Source organism: Mustelus asterias, chromosome 17 (genome assembly GCF_964213995.1).
Source record: "Mustelus asterias chromosome 17, sMusAst1.hap1.1, whole genome shotgun sequence".
Lineage (NCBI taxonomy): Eukaryota > Metazoa > Chordata > Chondrichthyes > Carcharhiniformes > Triakidae > Mustelus > Mustelus asterias.
Window position 1 is genome coordinate 17,034,779 of NC_135817.1, and position 23,679 is coordinate 17,058,457.

Sequence of the window (23,679 nt, forward strand, 5' to 3'; positions counted from 1 at the left end):
CAGCATCCAAAACAAATTCGAAGTGTGGGAGAATTCAGTGAGAATCTGCCCAGACTCCAAAACAATGGACTCTCTGACCACTACTCCTGAACCTGGCGCTCAGTCAGAACTTCACTTACTACAGCGGGACCGGAAAATCCCAATCCCTGGCGCGGTCAGAGAATCCCAATCTCCGGCGAGGTTGGAAAACCCGGTCTCTGGCAAGGTCGGAGAATCCTGATCTCCGGCGAGGTCGGAGAATCCTGGTCTCCGGCGAGGTTGGAGAATCCTGGCCATTGAGGAGCTCAGAGAATCCTGGTCGCTGTCGAGGTCGGAGAATCCCGGAATCTGGCAAGGTCGAAGAATCCCGGTCCCTGGCGAAGTCGGAGAATCCCGATCTCCGCCGAGGTCGGAGAATCCCGGAATCTGGCAAGGTCGGAGAATCCTGGTCTCTGGCGAGGTCGGAGAATCCTGGTCTCTGGTGAGGTCGGAGAATCCCGGTCGTTGTCGAGGTCGGAGAATCCCAGCCACGAGTGAGGTCGGAATATCTCGGCTCAAGTGCTTTCGATAAAGGCACTGATCCATCAGATTCCATCTGTGCCCTGGTCAGGAACCAGTTCAGATCCATCTTGAAGGATAGGGTTAATGGAGAGGAAGCTTACTCTGCATCCACTCTGTGCTCTACCCAAACCCTTCATATTCACCAAAGGGAAGGACTTGGTGGATGATGAGTCTGGGAAAGGGTGTGTAGAAAGTTTGAGTCATTTTGAGATCAAAAAGGAGGTGGTATTGGGGTTCTTGAGAAACATTAAGGTAAACAGTCCCCAGGGCCAGATGGGATATATCCCAAAATACTGAGAGAGGTGAGGGAGCTGGGGCCTTGAGAGAAATCTTTGTATCCTCACTGGCTACAGGGGAGGTCCCAGAGGATTGGAGAATAGCCAATGTTGTTCCTTTGTTTAAGAAGGGTAGCAAGGATAATCCAGGTAATTACAGGCTGGTGAGCCTTACATCAGTGGTATGGAAATTATTGGAGAGGATTCTTCGAGATAGGATTTACTCCCACTTGGAAATTAGTGGACGTATTAGCTAGAGGCAACATGGTTTTGTGAAGGGGAGGTCGTGTCTCACTAACGTGATTGAGGTTTTTGAGGAAATGACGAAGATGATCGATGAGGGTAGGGCAGTGGATGTTGTTTACATGGACTTAAATAAGGCCTTTGACAAAGTGCCTCATGGTAGACTGGTACAGAAAGTGAAGTTGCACGGAATCAAGTGAGCTGGCAAAATGGATACAGAACTGGCTCGGTCATAGAAGACAAAGGGTAGCAGTGGAAGGGTGCATTTCTAAATGGATGACTGTGACTAGTGGCGTTCCTCAGGGATCAGTGCTGGGACCTTTGCTGTTTGTAATATATATAAATGATTTGGAGGAAAATATAACTGGTTTGATTAGTAAGTTTGTGGATGACACAAACGTTGGTGGAATTGTGGATAGCGATGAGGACAATCAGAGGATACAGCAGGATATAGATCAGTTGGAGACTTGGGTGGAGAGATGGCAGATGGAGTTTAATCCGGACAAATGTGAGGTAATGCATTTTGGAAGGTCTAATACAGATGTGAAATGTACAGTAAATGGCAGAACCCTTAAGAGTATTGGTAGGCAGAGGGACCTGGGTGTACAGGTACACAGGTCACTAAAAGTGGCAATGCAGGTGGAGAAGGTAGTCAAGAAGGCATATGGCATGCTTGTCTTCATCGGCTAGGGCACCGAGTTTAAAAATTGGCAAGTCCTGTTGCAGCTTTATAGAACCTTAATTAGGCAGCACTTGGAATATAGTGTTCAATTCTTGTCGCCACACTACCAGGATGTGGATGCTTTCGAGAGGGTACAGAAGAGGTTTACCAGGATGGTCTGGAGGGTAATAGCTATGAGGAGCGGTTGGAGAAACTTGGTTTGTTCTCACTGGAACGACGGAGATTGAGGGGCGATCTGATAGAAGTCTACAAGATAATGAGGGGCATGGACAGAGTGGATAGTCAGAAGCTTTTTCCCAGAGTCAATTACTAGGGGGCATAGGTTTAAGTTGCGAGGGGCAAGATTTAAAGGAGATGTACGAGGCAACTTTTTTACGCAGAGGGTGGTGGGTGCCTGGAACTCGCTGCCGGGGGAGATAGTGGAAACAGATACGATAGTGACTTTTAAGAGGCATCTTGACAAATACATGAATAGGATGGGAGTAGAGCAATGTGATCCCCGAATGAGTAGGGGGTTTTAGTTCAGATAGGCAGCATGGTTTGGAGGGCCAAAGGGCCTGTTCCTGTGCTGTAATTTTCTTTGTTTTTTATTTCAATTGCTGAGCTTGGTCTAAAATAGAATGTGACCACCAAAGATTTAATTATACAGCGACTCATAGCTCATTCTCAGATGTTTATGGATCTGTTCTCAAAATAGCTCATAACCTGCCTGTGGGGGTTACAATTGGTAATGTCCTGTCTTTGTGGTGCCAGATCCAGTCCTGTTGCTGATGCTAGCAACCTTTCCCTTCACATTAGAATGTTTTAGTGGGGGTTTAAGCAGTTTATTTGCGTGCACAGCTGGAAGCTCTGTTCTTGTCGATAGCAGCTCTGTCTGGGCTCCTTGTTCACTGATATTACCCTCTCCCGGCAGCTGTGAGAGAGCAGCAGATCCTGCAGAAGGAGGAACGAGCTCGACAGCTCTACGAGAAACAGATGGAAGAGCGCTGGAGAAAGTTGGAAGAGCAGCGCCAGAGAGAAGAGCAGAGGCGAGCGGCTGTGGAGGAAAAAAGGAGGCAGAAGCTTGAAGAAGAGAAGGTGAGTAGTTCTGTGTTGGAAGGTTATTTATTTTCAGCTTTTCTTCAGTGCTTTTTGTCCCAATTTCTTGAAATACCCTGTATTTTTGATTTGATTTTTGATTTGATTTGATTTATTGTTGTCACATGTATTAACATACAGTGACAAGTATTGTTTCTTGCGCGCTATACAGACAAAGCATACCATTCATAGAGAAGGAAATGAGAGAGAGAGAGTGCAGAATGTAGTGTTACATTCATAGCTAGGGTGTAGAGAAAGATCAACTTAATGCAAGGTAAGTCCATTCAAAAGTCTGATGACTTTTGGGTTTCCTCCGGGTGCTCAGGTTTCCTCCCACAATCCAAAGATGTGCGGGTTAGGTTGATTGGCTATGCTAAAATTGCCCTTGGTGTCCTGAGATGCGTAGGTGAGAGGGATTAGTGGGTAAATATGTAGGGATATGGGGGTAGGGCCTGGGTGGGATTGTGGTCGGTGCCGACTCGATGGGCCAAATGGCCTCTTTCTGTGCTGTAGGGTTTCTATGATTTCTATGACAGCAGGGAAGAAGCTGTTCTTGAGTCGGTTGGTGCGTGACCTCAGACTTTTGTATCTTTTTCCCGACGGAAGAAGGTGGAAGAGAGAATGTTTATTAATTGGAACAACGGAGGGAGTTGATGAGTGAGATGCGGTGCAACTTATGTTGGTCACACTTACGAAAATAGTTGACTTGTTAGCCAGCCTTTAGGATTAAAGGGACACGAGCAACATGATATAATATCAGCTAACAGACAGAAAGTATGTTTTCTACTCAAGGGACATGTCCAGCATTGTTCTGGACTTGGATTTACAGGGCACCTTTCAAGATTTGCAGATGTTACATAGAAACATAGAAGCAGGAGTAGGCCATTCGGCCCTTCGAGCCTCCTCCTGCCATTTTGATCGTGGCAGATCATTGAATTTAATATCCTGATTCCCCCCTTCCCCCCCATATCCCTTGACCCCTTTAGCCCCAAGAGCTATATCTAATTTCTTCTTGAAATCTGACAATGTTTTGGCCTCAACTACATTCTGTGGTAGTGAATTCCACACAATCACCGCCCTCTAGGTGAAGAAATTTCTCCTCACCTCAGTCCTAAATGGTTTACCCCTGATCTTCAAACTATGGCCCCGAGTTCTGGACTTCCCCACCATCGGGAACAATCTTTCTGAATCTATCCTGTTAGAATTTTATTTTAGAGTGACAGTTGGTGTCTCAGTGAGGGAGTGCTGCTCGGGCTGCAGTAGAGTGTGACAGTTGGTGTCTCAGTGAGGGAGTGCTGCTCGGGCTGCAGTAGAGTGTGACAGTTGGTGTCTCAGTGAGGGAGTGCTGCTCGGGCTGCAGTGGAGAGTGACAGTTGGTGTCTCAGTGAGGGAGTGCTGCTCGGGCTGCAGTGGAGAGTGACAGTTGGTGTCTCAGTGAGGGAGTGCTGCTCGGGCTGCAGTGGAGAGTGACAGTTGGTGTCTCAGTGAGGGAGTGCTGCTCGGGCTGCAGTAGAGTGTGACAGTTGGTGTCTCAGTGAGGGAGTGTTGCTCGGGCTGCAGTGGAGAGTGACAGTTGGTGTCTCAGTGTGGGAGTGCTGCTCGGGCTGCAGTAGAGAGTGACAGTTGGTGTCTCAGTGAGGGAGTGCTGCTCGGGCTGCAGTGGAGAGTGACAGTTGGTGTCTCAGTGAGGGAGTGCTGCTCGGGCTGCAGTGGAGAGTGACAGTTGGTGTCTCAGTGAGGGAGTGCTGCTCGGGCTGCAGTGGAGAGTGACAGTTGGTGTCTCAGTGAGGGAGTGCTGCTCGGGCTGCAGTGGAGAGTGACAGTTGGTGTCTCAGTGAGGGAGTGCTGCTCGGGCTGCAGTAGAGAGTGACAGTTGGTGTCTCAGTGAGGGAGTGCTGCTCGGGCTGCAGTGGAGAGTGACAGTTGGTGTCTCAGTGAGGGAGTGCTGCTCGGGCTGCAGTGGAGAGTGACAGTTGGTGTCTCACTGTGGGAGTGCTGCTCGGGCTGCAGTAGAGAGTGACAGTTGGTGTCTCAGTGAGGGAGTGCTGCTCGGGCTGCAGTGGAGAGTGACAGTTGGTGTCTCAGTGAGGGAGTGCTGCTCGGGCTGCAGTGGAGAGTGACAGTTGGTGTCTCACTGTGGGAGTGCTGCTCGGGCTGCAGTGGAGAGTGACAGTTGGGGAAGTGTGGGAAGTTTTTTTTTTCTTGCTGGTAATGGCTTCAGGGATGGCAGTTCAGGCAGTATGCTGCATCTCCTGTGGGATGTATGTGGTGAGGAAATCCAGTAGTGTTTCAGGAGATTTTAGTTGTAAGAAGTACATTAGATTGCAGCTTCTGGAGGAGCGTGTAAAGGAGCTGGAGGGGGAGGTAGAGGAACTCCGCATAATTCGGGAGGCGGAGGTGGAAGTTGATAGGAGTTATAGAGAAATAGTAACTCCTAGAAATGAGGCTTGGGTCAATGCCAGGAGGAGGGGTAAGAAGCAATCGGGAAGACAATCCCCTGGGGCGGTTCCCCTCCATAATAGGTTTTCGGTGCTGGAGGCTACAGTTGAGGAGGAATCAACTGAGCATAGAGAGCAGATCTCTGGGGGTGAGCCGAGTGAGAAAGCTCAGGTGGTTAGGGGCTGTAAAAGACTGGGCCTTGTGATTGGGGACTCCACAATTAAGGGGACAGATAGGAGGGTCGGAACTAAAGGTAGGGACTCAGGGTTGGTGTGTTGCCTACCAGGGGCTGGGGTCCGGGATGTGTCTGACAGGGTATTCAGGATTCTTAGGGGGGAGGGAGATAAACCACAAGTTATTGTACATGTGGGGACACACGACATAGGGAGGATAGGGGAAGGGGATATTAGGCAGGGATTTATGGAGTTGGGGTGGAAACTAAAGGCCAAGACTGACAGAGTGGTTATCTCTGGACTCTTGCCTGTACCACGGGATAGTTTAGAGAGGAATAGGGAGAGGGAAGGTTTGAATTCATGGCTGAGGGGATGGTGCAGGAGGGAGGGGTTCAGGTACTTAAGCAATTGGGGCTCGTACTGGGGAAGGTGTGACCTCTATGAGAAGGATGGTCTACACCTTAATCAGAAGGGGACCAATATCCTGGGGGGTAAATTTGCTAAGGCCATGCAAGGAGGTTTAAACTGATTCGGGGGGGGGGAGGGATCCTGAGTAGTGGGGCTGAAAGTGAGGGATGCATGGATGGGGACTGCAATGCACGGCATTGCAGAGGTGGGGTGGAGCAGGGTTTGAAATGTGTATACTTCAATGCCAGGAGTATTCGCAATAAAGTGGGTGAACTTGCAGCGTGGATCAGTACCTGGGACTTCGATGTTGTGGCTATTTCAGAGACATGGATAGAGCAGGGGCAGGAATGGATGCTGCAGGTCCCGGGGTTCAAGTGTTTTAGTCGAAGTAGGGAAGGAGGTAGAAGAGGAGGAGGGGTAGCATTATTGGTCAGAGATTGTATCACAGTGTCAGAGAGGAGGTTTGATGAGGACTTATCTGTTGAGGTAGTATGGGCGGAGATTAGAAATAGGAGAGGAGAGGTCACCCTGTTGGGAGTCTTTTATAGACCTCCTAAAAGTTCTAGAGAGGTTGAGGAAAGGATTGCGGAGTCAATCCTGCTTAGGAGTGAAAGTAATAGGGCAATTGTTATGGGGGATTTTAACTTGACTAATATTGACTGGAATTGTTATAGCTCTAGCTCGTTAGAGGGGTCAGTTTTTGTTCAAAGCGTGCAGGAAGGTTTTTTGACTCAGTATGTAGACAGGCCAACTAGAGGTGAGGCTATATTGGATCTGGTGCTGGGAAATGAGCCAGACCAGGTGCTAGACTTGGAAGTTGGTGTGCATTTTGGTGATAGTGACCACAATTCGGTTACGTTCACCTTAGTGATGGAAAGGGATAGGCATGAACCTCGGGCCAGTGGTTTTAGCTGGGGGAAGGGTAATTATGAGGCTATTAGGAGAGAATTAGGAAACATAGGTTGGACTAGGAGATTACAGGGACTGGGAACGTCCGACATGTGGAGTTTTTTCAAGGAGCAGCTACTGCGAGTCTGTGATAGGTATGTCCCTGTCAGGCAAGGAGGAATTGGTAGGGCTAGGGAACCGTGGTGCACCAAAAAAGTTTCTTTGTTGGTTAAAAAGAAAAAGGAGGCTTATGTTCGGATGAGACGTGAGCACTCGGGTAGTGCACTAGAAAGCTTTAGATTGGCTAAGAGGGAGTTGAAGAGCGAGCTTAGAAGGGCTAAAAGGGGACATGAGAAGACTTTGGCGGATAGGGTTAAAGAGAATCCTAAGGCGTTCTATAGGTATGTCAAGAACAGAAGGTTGGTTAGGGCAAGTTTAGGGCCAGTTATAGATGGCAGAGGGAAGTTATGTGTGGAACCGGAGGAGATTGGTGAAGCATTGAACCAATATTTCTCTTCGGTGTTCACGCAAGGGGACATGAATATAGCTGAGGAGGACACTGGGTTGCAAGGGAGTAGAATAGACAGTATTACAGTTGATAAGGAGGATGTGCAGGATATTCTGGAGGGTCTGAAAATAGATAAATCCCCTGGTCCGGATGGGATTTATCCAAGGATTCTCTGGGAGGCAAGAGAAGTGATTGCAGAGCCTCTGGCTCTGATCTTCAGGTCGTCGTTGGCCTCTGGTATAGTACCAGAAGATTGGAGGTTAGCGAATGTTGTCCCATTGTTTAAGAAGGGGAACAGAGACTTCCCCGGGAATTATAGACCGGTGAGTCTCACTTCTGTTGTCGGCAAGATGTTGGAAAAAATTATAAGGGATAGGATTTATAGTTATTTGGAGAGTAATGAATTGATAGGTGATAGTCAGCATGGTTTTGTGGCAGGTAGGTCGTGCCTTACTAACCTTATTGAGTTTTTTGAGAAAGTGACCAAGGAGGTGGATGGGGGCAAGGCAGTGGACGTGGTATATATGGATTTTAGTAAGGCGTTTGATAAGGTTCACCATGGTAGGCTTCTGCAGAAAATGCAGATGTATGGGATTGGGGGTGATCTAGGAAATTGGATCAGGAATTGGCTAGCGGATAGGAAACAGAGGGTGGTGGTTGATAGTAAATATTCATCATGGAGTGCGGTTACAAGTGGTGTACCTCAGGGATCTGTTTTGGGGCCACTGCTGTTTGTAATATTTATTAATGATCTGGATGAGGGTATAGTTGGGTGGATTAGCAAATTTGCTGATGACACCAAAGTCGGTGGTGTGGTAGACAGTGAGGAAGGGTGTCGTAGTTTGCAGGAAGACTTAGACAGGTTGCAAAGTTGGGCCGAGAGGTGGCGGATGGAGTTTAATGCGGAGAAGTGTGAGGTAATTCACTTTGGTAGGAATAACAGATGTGTTGAGTATAGGGCTAACGGGAGGACTTTGAATAGTGTGGAGGAGCAGAGGGATCTAGGTGTATGTGTGCATAGATCCCTGAAAGTTGGGAATCAAGTAGATAAGGTTGTTAAGAAGGCATATGGTGTCTTGGCGTTTATTGGTAGGGGGATTGAATTTAGGAGTCGTAGCGTTATGTTGCAACTGTACACAACTCTGGTGCGGCCGCACTTGGAGTACTGTGTGCAGTTCTGGTCCCCACATTACAGGAAGGATGTGGAGGCTTTGGAGAGGGTGCAGAGGAGGTTTACCAGGATGTTGCCTGGTATGGAGGGGAGATCCTATGAGGAGAGGCTGAGGGATTTGGGATTGTTTTCGCTGGAAAGGCGGCGGCTAAGAGGGGATCTTATTGAAACATATAAGATGATTAGAGGTTTAGATAGGGTGGATAGTGATAGCCTTTTTCCTCTGATGGAGAAATCCAGCACGAGGGGGCATGGCTTTAAATTGAGGGGGGGTAGTTATAGAACCGATGTCAGGGGTAGGTTCTTTACCCAGAGGGTGGTGAGGGATTGGAATGCCCTGCCAGCATCAGTAGTAAATGCGCCTAGTTTGGGGGCGTTTAAGAGATCCGTAGATAGGTTCATGGACGAAAAGAAATTGGTTTAGGTTGGAGGGTCACAGTTTTTTTTTTAACTGGTCGGTGCAACATCGTGGGCCGAAGGGCCTGTTCTGCGCTGTAATGTTCTATGTTCTATGTTCTAATTTTATCGGTTTCTATGCGATCCCCTCTCACTCTTCTAAACTCCAATGGATATAATCCTAACCGACTTAATCTCTCTTCATATGACAGACCTGCCATCCCAGGAATCAGCCTGGTAAACCTTCGCTGCACTCCCTCTATAGCAAGGACATCTTTCCTCAGATAAGGACACCAAAGCTGCACACAATACTCCAGGTGTGGCCTCACCAATGCTCTATACAGTAAAACATCCCTATCCCTATACTCCAATCCTCTCGCTATGAAGGCCAACATACCATTTGCCTTCTTTACTGCCTGCTGTACCTGTGCGCTTACTTTCAGTGACTGATACACGAGGACTCCAAGGTCTCACTGAGTATCCACCTCTTTCAATTTACACCCATTCAAATAATAATCTGTCTTCCTATTTTTGCAACGAAGTGGATAACCTCACATTTATCCACATTATACTGCATCTGCCATGTATATATTTATTCAGTCAGCCTGTCCAAATTTCACTGAAGCATCTCTGCATCCTCCTCACAGCTCACCCTCTCATCCAGCTTTGTTTAATCTGCAAATTTACATAATACATTTAGTTCCCTCTGCTAAATCATTAATATATAATGTGAACAGTTGGGGCCCCAGCACAGCTCCCTGCGTTACCCCACTCGTTACTGCCTGACAATCAGAAGAAGACCCTTTATGCCAACTCTTTGCTTCCTATCTGCTAACCAGCTTTCTATCCATCTCAAGACAAATAGCAATCGTAGAAGGAGGCAGAGAGACGAGTGAAATGAGCATGTGATGGAATGCTGGGAAATGATGTACTTGGGGATAAAAAGGCGAGGGCCAGTAGTACAGTTTAACAGGAATGTAGGAATAGAAAGACTGGGTGCATGAGCAGAAATAAATGTATTATCTCCAAATTTTCAGTACTGTTCTATGTATATAGAACATAGAACAGTACAGCACTGAACAGGCCCTTCGGCCCTCGATGTTGTGCCGAGCTTTGTCCGAAACCAAGATCAAGCTATCCCACTCCCTATCATCCTGGTGTGCTCCATGCGCCTATCCAATAACCGCTTGGAAGTTCCTAAAGTGTCCGACTCCACTATCACAGCAGGCAGTCCATTCCACACCCCAATCACTCTCTGAGTAAAGAACCTACCTCGGACATCCCTCCTATATCTCCCACCATGAACCTTATAGTTATGCCCCCTAGTAACAGCTATATCCACCCGAGGAAATAGTCTTTGAACGTTCACTCTATCTATCCCCCTCATCATCTTATAAACCTCTATTAAGTCGCCTCTCATCCTCCTCCGCTCTAAAGAGAAAAGCCCTAACTCCCTCAACCTTTCCTCATAAGACCTACCCTCCAAACCAGGCAGCATCCCGGTAAATCTCCTCTGCACTCTCTCCAATGCTTCCACATCCTTCTTATAGTGAGGTGACCAGAACTGCACACACTATTCCAAATGTGGTCTCACCAGGATCCTGTACAGTTGCAGCATAACCCCACGGCTCTTAAACTCAAACCCCCTGTTAATAAACGCTAACACACTATAGGCCTTCTTCACGGCTCTATCCACTTGAAGGGTGCGTTTCTGTATGGGGGCTGTGACAAGTGGCGTTCCTCAGGGATCAGTGCTGGGACCTCATAGAAATCATAGAAACCCTACAGTGCAGAAAGAGGCCATTTGGCCCATCGAGTCTGCACCGACCACAATCCCACCCAGGCCCTACCCCCATATCCCTACATATTTACCCGCTAATCCCGCTAACCTATGCAGACCTTTGCTGTTTGTAATATATATAAATGATTTGGAGGAAAATGTAACTGGTTTGATTAGTAAGTTTGCGGACATACAAAGATTGGTGGATTTGCGGATAGCGCTGAGGACCATCAGAGGATACAGCAGGATATAGATCGGTTGGAGAGTTGGGCGGAGACATGGCAGATGGAGTTTAATCCGGACAAATGTGAGGTAATGCATTTTGGGAGGTCTAATACAGATAGGAAATATACAGTAAATAGCAGAACCCTTCAGAGTATTGACAGGCAAAGGGATCTGGGTGTACAGGTACACAGGTCACTGAAAGTGGCAATGCAGGTGGAGAAGGTAGTCAGGAAGGCATACGGCATGCTTGCCTTCATCGGCCGGGGCATTGAGTTTAAAAATTGGCAAGTCATGTTGCAGCTTTATAGAACCTTAGTTAGGCCGCACTTGGAATATAGTGTTCAATTCTGGTCGCCAGACTACCAGAAGGATGTGGAGGCTTTGGAGAGGGTACAGAGAAGATTTACCAGGATGTTGCCTGGTATGGAGGGCATTAGCTATAAAGAGAGGTTGGAGAAACTTGGTTTGTTCTCACTGGAACGATGGAGGTTGAGGGGCGACCTGATAGAAGTCTACAAGATTATGAGAGGCATGGACAGAATGGATAGTCAGAAGCTTTTTCCCAGGGCGGAAGAGTCAATTACTAGGGGGCATAGGTTTAAGGTGCGAGGGGCAAGTTTTAGAGGAGATGTACGAGGCAGTTTTTTTACACAGAGAATAGTGGGTTCCTGGAACTCGTTGCCGGGGGGAGGTAGTGGAAGCAGATACGGAAGTGACTTTTAAGGGGCATCTGGACAAATACATGAATAGGATGGGAATAGAGGGATATGGTCCCGGAAAGGTAGGGTGTTTTAGTTAAGTCGGGCAGCATGGCCGGTGCAGGCTTGGAAGGCCGAAGGGCCTGTTCCTGTGCTGTAATTTTCTTTGTTCTTTGTTCAGTTTATACCACTACAGCAGCTTCATTACCGAATGGGATTACAGTTTTTTAAAAACATCTACCTGAGGATGTTTGGAGCTTCACTTTAACATTTCTTCCTAAAATGGGCATCTCTGACAGTGTAGCACTCCATAGAATCCCTACAGTGCAGAAAGAGACCTTTCAGCCCATTGAGTCTGCACCAAATCTCCAAAAGAGCATCCCACCCAGACCCTTCCTCCCACCCTATCCCCATAACCCAACACATTTAGCATGGCCAGTCCACCTAACCTGCACATCTTTGGACAATAGGGGACAAATTACCATGGCTAATGCCCCTAACCTGCACATCTTTGGACTGTGGGAGGAAACCGGAGCACCCGGAGGAAACCCACGCAGACACGGGGAGAATGTGCAAACTCCACACAGAGAGTGACCCAAGGCCGGAACTGAACCCAGGTCCCTGATGCTGTGAGGCAGCAGTGCTAACCACTGTGCCACCGTGCCGCCGTGTACTGCACGTCCTCTATAACCATTCCCACTGTACTGCCCAGCAGTGTGGGTCTGGATTATTTAATCTCTAGAAAGGGACCTGAACGCACAACCTCAGGTCTCCCAAGACGGTGAGGGGTCAACCAGTAGAATCCCGTGTGACTAAAACTCACCCTCGGAACAATTTTACAATGTGTCAGAAACCGTGGAAGAAATTGTACAAGAGTTCACACAAATGAGAAAGGGATAGGGTACAGCAGGGCTGCCTCAGTCAAACTGCAATGCTGGAGAGTTCTGCAAGGCAAGAGTTGGTAAACTGCCCAGTGTTGAATAAAGTCCCTTTGGCTGGAAACAACTGGAATCAATCGGCTTTTCCCTGTGGGTCCTTTGCTTTTCCCTGAGTCATTTCTATGGTGTCAGTCGGCTAGTGCAGCATTATTACCTCATATTGATTTCTGCTAAATGCAAATTGCTCAGTGTTACAATGAGCAAGACTCCCAGACAATGGGGCATGTAGTGACTCCTGCTCATTGCTGCTGTTTGGCATTAGGATTATTGCAGTAAGTGACTGGGTCTGGTTTGGAAACACAGAACAACAACCTGATAAACAATGAAACGCACACCTCATCCCTTCAAAAGGCCACACACTGCATCAGGCACTCCTTCGAACTGGCATTCCTCCTGCCACTCCGATTCATTGCCCCCAGGTTTAGCCCTATGACTCAGGAGCAGTAATGTGAAATCAGGGTTCTCAGTATTTCTCAACCTCAGGAAGGCAGCTCCCCACCAGCTTCTCAAGGGGAATTAACACAACATTCTGCACTCTCTCCTTTCCTATGAATGGTGTGCTTTGTCTGTACAGCACGCCCAAAACAATACTTTTCACTGTATACTAATTCACGTGACAATAATCAATCAAATCAAATCAATTAGGGACGGGCAATAAATGCTGGTCTAGCCAACGACACCCACATCTCATGAACAAAGAATAGAAAAGATTTTAAAAGGTGATGCACTAAGGGCAACGTGTGACTATTCCAACAAGAGTTCCCTTACAGTTGCCGGGGTACGGGGGGGGGAGGCAGAGGCCATGGTGGGTGTGTGGGATTACAGGGAGAGGGTGGAGGAGAGGGCCTGGGTAAGATGCTCTGTCAGAGAGTGGGTGCAGACTTGGTGGGCCTCCTTCTGCACTGTAGGGATTCTATGGTTCAAATTAAAATGTAAAACCTCAAAGGTAATCATCTTTGAATTGTCAGTGGAACCTCATGCCAATAATCTGACTGGCCAGCAGCTCTCTTAGTCCCTGCAGTGCTCTAGTGGACGGGACTGGAACTGCAGGCAGTGTCCAGAACGTGTTTGTACAGTTTTGTATCCAGTTCACCTCTGATCCCATGCAACTTCACCTTTCTGGGGACCCGGGTTCAAATCCCACCATGGCAAATGGTAAAATGTGAATTAAATAAAAATCTGAAATTAAAAGTCTAATGCTGGCCATGAAACCATTGTGGGTTGTTGTAAAAACCCATCTGGTTCACTAATTTCCTTTAGGGAAGGAAATCTGCCATCCTTACCTAGTCTGGCCTACATATGACTCCAGAGCCACGGCAATGTGGTTGACTCTTAACTGTCCTCTGAAGTGGCCGAACGAGAAACTCAGTTCAAAGGGCAGTTAGGGATGGGTAATAAATACTGGCCTTATGAGCAATGCACACATTCCATCTAATCCCATGAATGAGTAAAAAAATCTCTTGAGTGACTGGGTTGAAATGGGAGAGTCTGAGATTTTCCAGCCCTTCCTGCCAGCGGGATCTTCCGGTCCCGTCAAAGGTGACCTCTCCCCACGGCAGGGTCCCAGTGGTGAGTTGCCTCACGGTGTGGAGAGGAATATCCCACTCTATGACTTTATTTGTTGTCTTGGAAATAAAGTATAGGTGAACTTTAGACCCATTCTTCCTCAACAGACAATTGTTGGAATTAACGGGGGGGCGCGGTGGGGGGGAGTCACAATGGGGAGAAGATTGGGAATGTCTTACAGGATATTCATCCAACTTTTGGAGCTCCGCTCAGCTGTAATCCTGAACTCGGCCAAACAGTAACCTGAGCAGCATATTACTGACTGTGTTCGGGAAGCTCACAATCGAACGCAGCGATCATGAATTCCTTTAACCATAAACACCTCCATTAGATCCATCTTCAAGATTCGGTGGAGTACAAGCCTTGTCTGTACAATGAGTTCCCATCACTTATAGCCCAGTGTCAATCTATGCTGCAATAAAGATATTCTGACAGTGCTGGACAGGGTGGACACTGAGAGAATCACACCCGCACCCCCCCCATTAACCCCCAGCTGGGGAATCTAAAATTAAGGGGAACAGTCTCGGGATAAACAAACAACAAGAACAAAGAACAATACAGCACAGGAACAGGCCCTTCGGCCCTCCAAGCCCGTGCCGCTCCCTGGTCCAAACTAGGCCATTCTTTTGTATCCCTCCATTCCCACTCCGTTCATATGGCTATCTAGATAAGTCTTAAACGTTCCCAGTGTGTCCGCCTCCACCACCTTGCCTGGCAGCGCATTCCAGGCCCCCACCACCCTCTGTGTAAAATATGTCCTTCTGATATCTGTGTTAAACCTCCCCCCCTCACCTTGAACCTATGACCCCTCGTGAACGTCACCACCGACCTGGGGAAAAGCTTCCCACCGTTCACCCTATCTATGCCTTTCATAATTTTGTACACCTCTATTAAGTCTCCCCTCATCCTCCGTCTTTCCAGGGAGAACAACCCCAGTTTACCCAATCTCTCCTCATAACTAAGCCCCTAACATTCTGATAAACCTCCTCTGCACTCTCTCCAAAGCCTCCACGTCCTTCTGGTAGTGTGGCGACCAGAACTGGACGCAGTATTCCAAATGCGGCCGAACCAACGTTCTATACATCTGCAACATCAGACCCCAACTTTTATACTCTATGCCCCGTCCTATAAAGGCAAGCATGCCATATGCCTTCTTCACCACCTTCTCCACCTGTGACGTCACCTTCAAGGGGACCCGTGTCTGTGTGGGTTTCCTCCGGGTGCTCCGGTTTCCTCCGACAGTCCAAAGATGTGTGGGTTAGGTGGATTGGCCATGCTAAATTGACAATAAGGGGACAATCATTCGAGACTGAGATGAGGAGAAATTATTTCAATCAGAGCGGTTGTGAATCTTTGGAATTCTCTTCCCCAGGGAGTTGCAAACACTGCAGTGATGAATATATTTAACAAAGAAGCAAATGACTGCAGAATCTGAAACAAAAACAGAGAATGCTGGAAAATCTCAGCAGGTCTGACAACATCTGTGGAGCGAGAATAGAGCCAACGTTTCGAGTCTGGATGACACTTTGTCAGATGAAGACTCATCCAGACTTGAATGTAGAAACATAGAAACATAGAAACATGGAAGATAGGAGCAGGAGGAGGCCATTCAGCCCTTCGAGCCCGCTCCACCATTCATCACAATCATGGCTGATCATCCAACTCAATAGCCTTATTCGTCTTTCTCCCCATAACCTTTGATCCCATTCACCCCAAGTGCTATATCCAGCCGCCTCTAGAATTCATTCAATGTTTTGGCATCAACTACTTCCTGTGGTAATGAATTCAACACGGTGGCACAGTGATTAGCACTGCTGCCTCATAGCGCCGGGGACCCGGATTCGATTCCTGGCCTGGGTCACTGTCTGTGTGGAGTTTGCACATTCTCCCCGTGTCTGTGTGGGTTTCCTCCGGGTGCTCCGGTTTCCTCCCACAGTCCAAAGATGTGTGGGTTAGGTGGATTGGCCATGCTAAATTGACAATTAGTGTCAGGGGGATTAGTTAGGGTAAATGTATGGGGTTCTGGGGATAGGGTGGGGTCGGTGCAGACCCGATGGGCCGAATGGCCTCCTTCTGCACTGTAGGGATTCTATGATTCTATGAATTCCACAGGCTTACCACTCTTTAGGTGAAGAAATGTCTCCTTATCTCTGTCCTAATTGGTCTACCCTGGATCCTCAGACTGTGACCCCCTGGTTCTGGAGTCCCCCACCATCGGGAACATCCTTCCTGCATCTACCCTGTTTAGTCCTGTTAGAATTTTATAAGTCTCTATGAGATCCCCCCTTCATTCGTCTGAACTCCAGTGAAAACGATCCTAACCTAGTCAATCTCTCCTCATACATCAGTCCCATCATCCCCGGAATCAGTCTGGTAAACCTTCGCTGCACTCCCTTGAGAGCAAGAACATTCTTCCTCAGAAAGGGAGACCAAAACTGCACACAATATTCTAGGCGTGGCCCCACCAAAGCCCTGTATAACAGCAACAACTGCTCCTGTACTCGAAACTTCTCACAATGAAGGCCAACATGTCATTTGCCTTCTTTACCGCTTGCTGCACCTGCATGCTTACCTTCAGTGACTGGTGCACAAGGACACACTGGTCCCGCTGCACACTCCCCTCTTCCAATTTACAGCCCTTCAGGTAGTAATCTGCCTCCTTGTCTTTGCTCCCAAAGTGAATAACCTCACACTTATCCAAATTAAACTGCATCTGCCATTGATTTGCCCACTCACCCAACCTGTCCAGATCATTCTGAAGGATCTCTGCCTCCTCGTCACAGTTCACTCTCCCACCCAACTTAGTATCATCTGCAAACTTTACATTGCCTCTGTTCTCTTTCCATGAATGTATTTAAGGTCGCGATAGACAGGGGAGTCTCACAGGGAATCGAGGAATATGGGGAGTGTGTGGGAACGTGGCTTTGAAAAGCAGCCATGGTGCTTGAGAGGCTTCCTAGCCTACCCCTGGTCCTATTTCATCTTTTCATATGTTGGTGACTCCGCTATCTCTGGGTCAGGAGGATGTGGCTTCACACCATAATATTAAGTTTAAGTTTATTTATTAGTGTCACAAGCAGGCTTACATTAATGCTGCAATGAAGTTACTGTGAAAATCCCCTAGTCGGCACACTCCGGCTCCTGTTCGGGTCACACTGAGGGAGAATTAGCACGGCCAATGCACCTAACCAGTACGTCTTTCAGAATGTGGGAGGAAACCGGAGCACCCGGAGGAAACCCAGGCAGGGGTGGGGAGAACCCAAGCCGGGAATCGAACCCGGGGTCCCTGGCGCTGTGAGGAAGCAGTGCTAACCACTGTGTCACCGTGCCGCCCGGGTCCCTGGCGCTGTGAGGAAGCAGTGCTAACCACTGTGCCACCGTGCCGCCCGGGTCCCTGGCGCTGTGAGGAAGCAGTGCTAACCACTGTGCCACCGTGCCGCCCGGGTCCCTGGCGCTGTGAGGAAGCAGTGCTAGCCACTGTGCCACCGTGCCGCCCGGGTCCCTGGCGCTGTGAGGAAGCAGTGCTAGCCACTGTGCCACCGTGCCGCCCGGGTCCCTGGCGCTGTGAGGAAGCAGTGCTAGCCACTGTGCCACCGTGCCGCCCGGGTCCCTGGCGCTGTGAGGAAGCAGTGCTAACCACTGTGCCACCCTGTTTATTGTGAACGTAATCCATCAGGTCAATACTGAGGAGCTTCCTCAGTCAGAGATGTTGTCCAGAATCTGCTCTGGCTGCTGGCGGGCTTGGAGGGGAAGGACATGTGGTTTGCTGATGTACTGGAACCTGCTACCTCCCTGTCCCCATCAGAATTTATTCTGGGCAAGAACGTCAACAAACTTTCCTGCTCCAATTGAGGCCCTTAAGCTGCCAGTTAGACATTGATATAGGTATAGAATCCTATAGTGCAGAAGGAGGCCATTTGGCCCATCAAGTCTGCACCGACCACAATCCCATACAGGCCCTATCCCTATAACCCCAAATATTTACTCTGCTAATCCCCTGACACTAAGAGGCAATTTAGTGTGGCCAATCAGCCTAACCTGTGCAGCTTTGGAGGGTGGGAGGAAACTGGAGCACCCGAAGGAATCCCACACAGACACAGGAAGAAAGTGCACACTCCGCACAGAGAGCCACCTGAGGCCGGAATTGAACCCGGTTCCCTGGCGCTGTGAAGCAGCAGTGCTAACCACCATGCCACCCGTTAATGACCATTAAGAGCCTCATCTTGCCACCACTGGGATTAGCTGTTATATATTAATGTAGTGTTGCTATGTGGCCTGCAGGAAGTGTAAACTGTACATCCAGCTTGTCACCTCCAGGGTGCGGAGGGGGGCCCACGATCAAAGTCTCTGAGTTCCTGGTCAAGTGACAGGACACCCACCCACCCCGGCTCATGCTGCTGAGCCCCACTCTCCTTGTGACCCTCATTCTGCAAGCTCCCAGCCCTCACGTTACTTACCTGTGGCCCGGGTCGCTCCCTCATCCCTCATGACTGTAACACTACATTCTGCGCCCTCTCCTTTCCTTCTCTATGTATGGTATGCTTTGTCTGTATCGCGCACAAGAAACAATACTCTTCACTGTATACTATACATGTGACAATAATAAATCAAATCAAAATCAAATCATCCTGTGAGACGGTGCCTGTCCTTCCAGCAGCAGCCACTGCCTCATCAGTGGCGCTGCTGAGCACAATACCAGTCTTTAATAGGCCAGAGGCTCTGGGGAGGTGAGCCTTCCAACCTCTGGGGTCTGCATTTCAGGCGAAGGTCTCACCGTTACCTGATTGGCTTGTAGTTTGGAGGACCTTCCTGGAAAGAGGCAGTGCAGGTCTTTCATTGGCTCTCCAGTCAGTAGGCTAGTCCCCCAGTGCCATAGCCAGATTCCGCACGGTCTTTAAGATGGGATGTGAAATTGAGGCCTGGTGTGCATTCTCAGGTGTTGTAGAGTCATTGTAGCAAAGAAGGAGGCCATTTGATCCATCAAGTCCATGTCTGCTCTCTGTAGAGCCACCCAGTCAGTAACATTCCCCTCACTCTATTCCATATCTCTGCAAGTTTATTTTCCTCAAATTTCCTTTGGAAATTATTGATCATCACTGTTTCAAGCTCCCTTGTAGACAACAAGCTTTTCTTACCTAGGCCTGCCATAATCTTGTACATCTCGATCAAACCTCACCTCCATCTCCTTTATTCCAAGGAGAACATCCCCAGCTTCTCCAATCCTAACCTTGTGGATAAAATCTCAACGCGGGAATTCGAAAGACAATAGGGTAAACACTTGAGGGAAATAAATTTGCAGAGCTTCAGGGATAGAACATGTTGCTGAGAGGGACTGGACTGCTCTACAGGGTGCTGGCATGGACTCGAAGGGCTGAATGGTCACCTTCTGTTTTGTAATGACTCTCATTGAAACGTATAAAACATTTACAGGCATTATGAGGCTCGATGTCGAATGGCTGTTTTTCCCAGTTGGGCGACCAAGAACAAGGGATCACAATCCAGGAGAAGGGGTTAGCCAATTTGGATTGAGATGGGGAGAAATCTCGAGGATTGTCAATCTTTGAAATTCTCTATCCTGGAGAGCTACGGATGTGTATCCATTAAATGTATTCAAGGTTGAGATCAATGTGTATTTGCATATTATGGAAATCTGGGAATACTGAGAGAGGGCAGGAAGGTGGAAGCTCCATCATAATCTTATAGAGATCCAAGGGACGAGGGAGAATGTACAATTGAAGGAAATTATTATCAGTAAGAAGGTTGTATTGGAAAAATTAATGGGGCTGAAAGTTGTTAAGATCTGATATTGTGCATCCCAGAATGTTGAAAGAAGTTGTATAAAGATACAGGATATATTGGCTTTCATCTTCCAAAATTTGATAAATTCTGGAATGGTTCTTTGAGATTGGAAGGTAACAACTGTCACCGCCACTATTCAAGAAGGGAGGGAGAGAGAAAACTGGGAATTAGAGATCTGTTACCCTTACATCAGTGACAGGGAAAATGCTGGAATCTATTATGAAGGATGTGATAAATGGACACTTGGAGAGTAATGATCTGACTGGACCTCGTCAACCTGGATTAATAAATCGGAAATCAAAAATCACAAGCTTGGAGTTTTTGAGGGTGTTACTAACAAAGTTGACAAAGCAGAGTCAATGAATGTCGAAGATTTGGATTTTCAGAAGGCTTTTGATACAGCCTCCCATCGGAGATTAATTAGCAGAATAAAAGTATGTGGGATGGGAGGCAATATATTGGCATCAATTCAGGATTGGTCAGCAGGCAGAAAGTAGTAATAAACAGCTCATTCTCGCGTTGGCAGGCTGTGACTAGTGGGATACCGCAAGGATCAGGACCTGGACCCCAGCTGTTCACAATATATATCAATGATTTGGATGTTGGGACCTAATGTGATCTTTCCAAGCTGGTGGATTACACAAAGCGAGGTGGGAATGTGTGTTGTGAGGAAGATGTAAAGCAGCAACAGGAGGATTTAGATCGACTTAGTGAGTGGGCAAGATTCTCTGCATGGGTGGAGGGTGCAGGTTTCTCTGCTGGTGGAGGGTGTGGGTGTCTCTGAACGGGGAAGGGTGCGGGTTTCTCTGTGTGGGTGTCTCTGTGCGGGTGTCTCTGTGCGGGTGTCTCTGTGCGGGGGAGGGTGCGAGTGTCTCTGTGCGGGTGGAGGGTGCGGGTGTCTCTGTGCGGGTATCTCTGTGCAAGTGTCTCTGTGCGGGTGGAGGGTGCGGGTGTCTCTGTGCGGGTGTCTCTGTGCGGGGGAGGGTGCGGGTGTCTCTGTGCGGGTATCTCTGTGCAAGTGTCTCTGTGCGGGTGGAGGGTGCGGGTGTCTCTGTGCGGGTGTCTCTGTGCGGGTGTCTCTGTGCGGGTGTCTCTGTGCGGGTGTCTCTGTGCGGGTGTCTCTGTGCGGGTGTCTCTGTGCGGGTGTCTCTGTGCGGGTGTCTCTGTGCGGGTGTCTCTGTGCGGGTGCCTCTGTGCGGGTGCCTCTGTGCGGGTGCCTCTGTGCGGGTGCCTCTGTGCGGGTGCCTCTGTGCGGGTGCCTCTGTGCGGGTGCCTCTGTGCGGGTGCCTCTGTGCGGGTGCCTCTGTGCGGGTGCCTCTGTGCGGGTGCCTCTGTGCGGGTGCCTCTGTGCGGGTGCCTCTGTGCGGGTTTCTCTGTGCGGGTGTCTCTGTGCGGGTGTCTCTGTGCGGGTGTCTCTGTGCGGGTGTCTCTGTGCGGGTGTCTCCGTGCGGGTGTCTCCGTGCGGGTGTGTCTGTGCGGGTGGAGGCTGCGGGTGTCTCTGTGCGGGTGGAGGCTGCGGGTGTCTCTGTGCGGGGGGAGGGTGCGGGTGTGTCTGTGCGGGTGTGTCTGTGCGGGTGTCTCTCTGCGGGTGTCTCTGTGCGGGTGTCTCTGTGCGGGTGTCTCTGTGCGGGTGGAGGGTGCGGGTGTCTCTGTGCGGGTGGAGAGAGCGGGTGTCTCTGTGCGGGTGTCTCTGTGCGGGTGGAGGGTGCGGGTGTCTCTGTGCGGGTGGAGGGTGCGGGTGGAGGGTGCGGGTGTCTCTGTGCGGGTGGAGTGTGCGGGTGTCTCTGTGCGGGTGTCTCTGTGGGGGTGGAGGGTGCAGGTGTCTCTGTGGGGGTGGAGGGTGCGGGAGTCTCTGTTCGGGAGTCTCTGTTCGGGAGTCTCTGTTCGGGAGTCTCTGTTCGGGAGTCTCTGTTCGGGAGTCTCTGTTCGGGAGTCTCTGTTCGGGAGTCTCTGTTCGGGAGTCTCTGTTCGGGAGTCTCTGTTCGGGAGTCTCTGTGCGGGTGTCTCTGTGCGGGTGTCTCTGTGCGGGTGTCTCTGTGCGGGTGTCTCTGTGCGGGTGTCTCTGTGCGGGTGGAGGGTGCGGGTGTCTCTGTGCGGGTGTCTCTGTGCGGGTGTCTCTATGCGGGTGTCTCTGTGCGGGTGGAGGGTGCGGGTGTCTCTGTGCGGGTGTCTCTGTGCGGGTGTCTCTGTGCGGGTGTCTCTGTGCGGGTGTCCCTGTGCGGGGGGAGGGTGCGGGTGTCTCTGTGCGGGTGTCTCTGTGCGGGTGTCTCTGTGCGGGTGTCTCTGTGCGGGTGCCTCTGTGCGGGTGCCTCTGTGCGGGTGGAGGGTGCAGGTGTCTCTGTGCGGGTGTCTCTGTGCTGGTGTCTCTGCGCTGCTGGAGGGTGCGGGTGCCTCTGTGTGGGTGGAGGGTGCGGGTGTCTCTGTGCGGGTGTCTCTGTGCGGGTGTCTCTGTGCGGGTGTCTCTGTGCGGGTGTCTCGGTGCGGGTGTCTCGGTGCGGGTGTCTCTGTGCGGGTGTCTCTGTGCGGGTGTCTCTGTGCGGGTGGAGGGTGCAGGTGTCTCGGTGCGGGTGTCTCTGTGCGGGTGTCTCTGTGCGGGTGTCTCTGTGCGGGTGTCTCTGTGCGGGTGTCTCTGTGCGGGTGGACGGTGCGGGTGTCTCGGTGCGGGTGTCTCTGTGCGGGTGTCTCGGTGCGGGTGTCTCTGTGCGGGTGTCTCTGTGCGGGTGTCTCTGTGCGGGTGTCTCTGTGCGGGTGTCTCTGTGCGGGTGTCTCGGTGCGGGTGTCTCGGTGCGGGTGTCTCTGTACGGGTGGAGGGTGCGGGTGTCTCTGTGCGGGTGTCTCTGTGCGGGTGTCTCGGTGCGGGTGTCTCTGTGCGGGTGTCTCTGTGCGGGTGTCTCTGTGCGGGTGGAGGATGCGGGTGTCTCTGTGCGGGTGTCTCTGTGCGGGTGGAGGGTGCGGGTGCCTCTGTGCGGGTGTCTCTGTGCGGGTGTCTCTGTGCGAGTGTCTCTGTGCGGGTGGAGGGAGCGGGTGTCTCTGTGCGGGTGTCTCTGTGCGGGTGTCTCTGTGCGGGTGTCTCTGTGCGGGTGTCTCTGTGCGGGTGTCTCTGTGCGGGTGCCTCTGTGCGGGTGCCTCTGTGCGGGTGCCTCTGTGCGGGTGCCTCTGTGCGGGTGCCTCTGTGCGGGTGCCTCTGTGCGGGTGTCCCTGTGCGGGTGTCCCTGTGCGGGTGTCCCTGTGCGGGTGTCTCTGTGCGGGTGTCTCTGTGCGGGTGTCTCTGTGCGGCTGTCTCTGTGCGGCTGTCTCTGTGCGGCTGTCTCTGTGCGGCTGTCTCTGTGCGGCTGTCTCTGTGCGGGTGTCTCTGTGCGGGTGTCTCTGTGCGGGTGTCTCTGTGCGGGTGGAGGGAGCGGGTGTCTCTGTGCGGGTGTCTCTGTGCGGGTGTCCCTGTGCGGGTGTCCCTGTGCGGTTGTCCCTGTGCGGGTGTCCCTGTGCGGGTGTCCCTGTGCGGGTGTCTCTGTGCGGGTGCAGGGTGCGGGTGTCCCTGTGCGGGTGTCTCTGTGCGGGTGTCTCTGTGCGGGTGGAGGGAGCGGGTGTCTCTGTGCGGGTGTCTCTGTGCGGGTGTCTCTGTGCGGGTGTCTCTGTGCGGGTGTCTCTGTGCGGGTGTCTCTGTGCGGGTGTCTCTGTGCGGGTGTCTCTGTGCGGGTGTCTCTGTGCGGGTGTCTCTGTGCGGCTGTCTCTGTGCGGCTGTCTCTGTGCGGCTGTCTCTGTGCGGGTGTCTCTGTGCGGCTGTCTCTGTGCGGGTGTCTCTGTGCGGGTGTCTCTGTGCGGGTGTCCCTGTGCGGGTGTCCCTGTGCGGGTGTCCCTGTGCGGGTGTCCCTGTGC

General features: G+C 50.4%; 1 protein-coding gene across 1 annotated transcript in view; it reads left to right on the top strand.

Annotated features, from left to right (window-relative positions):
• The window catches only part of LOC144506254 (ensconsin-like), a 74,845-nt gene extending 63,074 nt beyond the window's left edge, over nt 1-11,771 (top strand). The window contains exons 4-5 of the mRNA XM_078232115.1: nt 2,654-2,817; nt 11,685-11,771. Coding sequence (XP_078088241.1) covers nt 2,654-2,817; nt 11,685-11,771 — 251 coding nt within the window. The remainder of the gene's footprint in view (nt 1-2,653; nt 2,818-11,684) is intronic.
• Nucleotides 11,772-23,679: the final 11,908 nt, after the last annotated feature.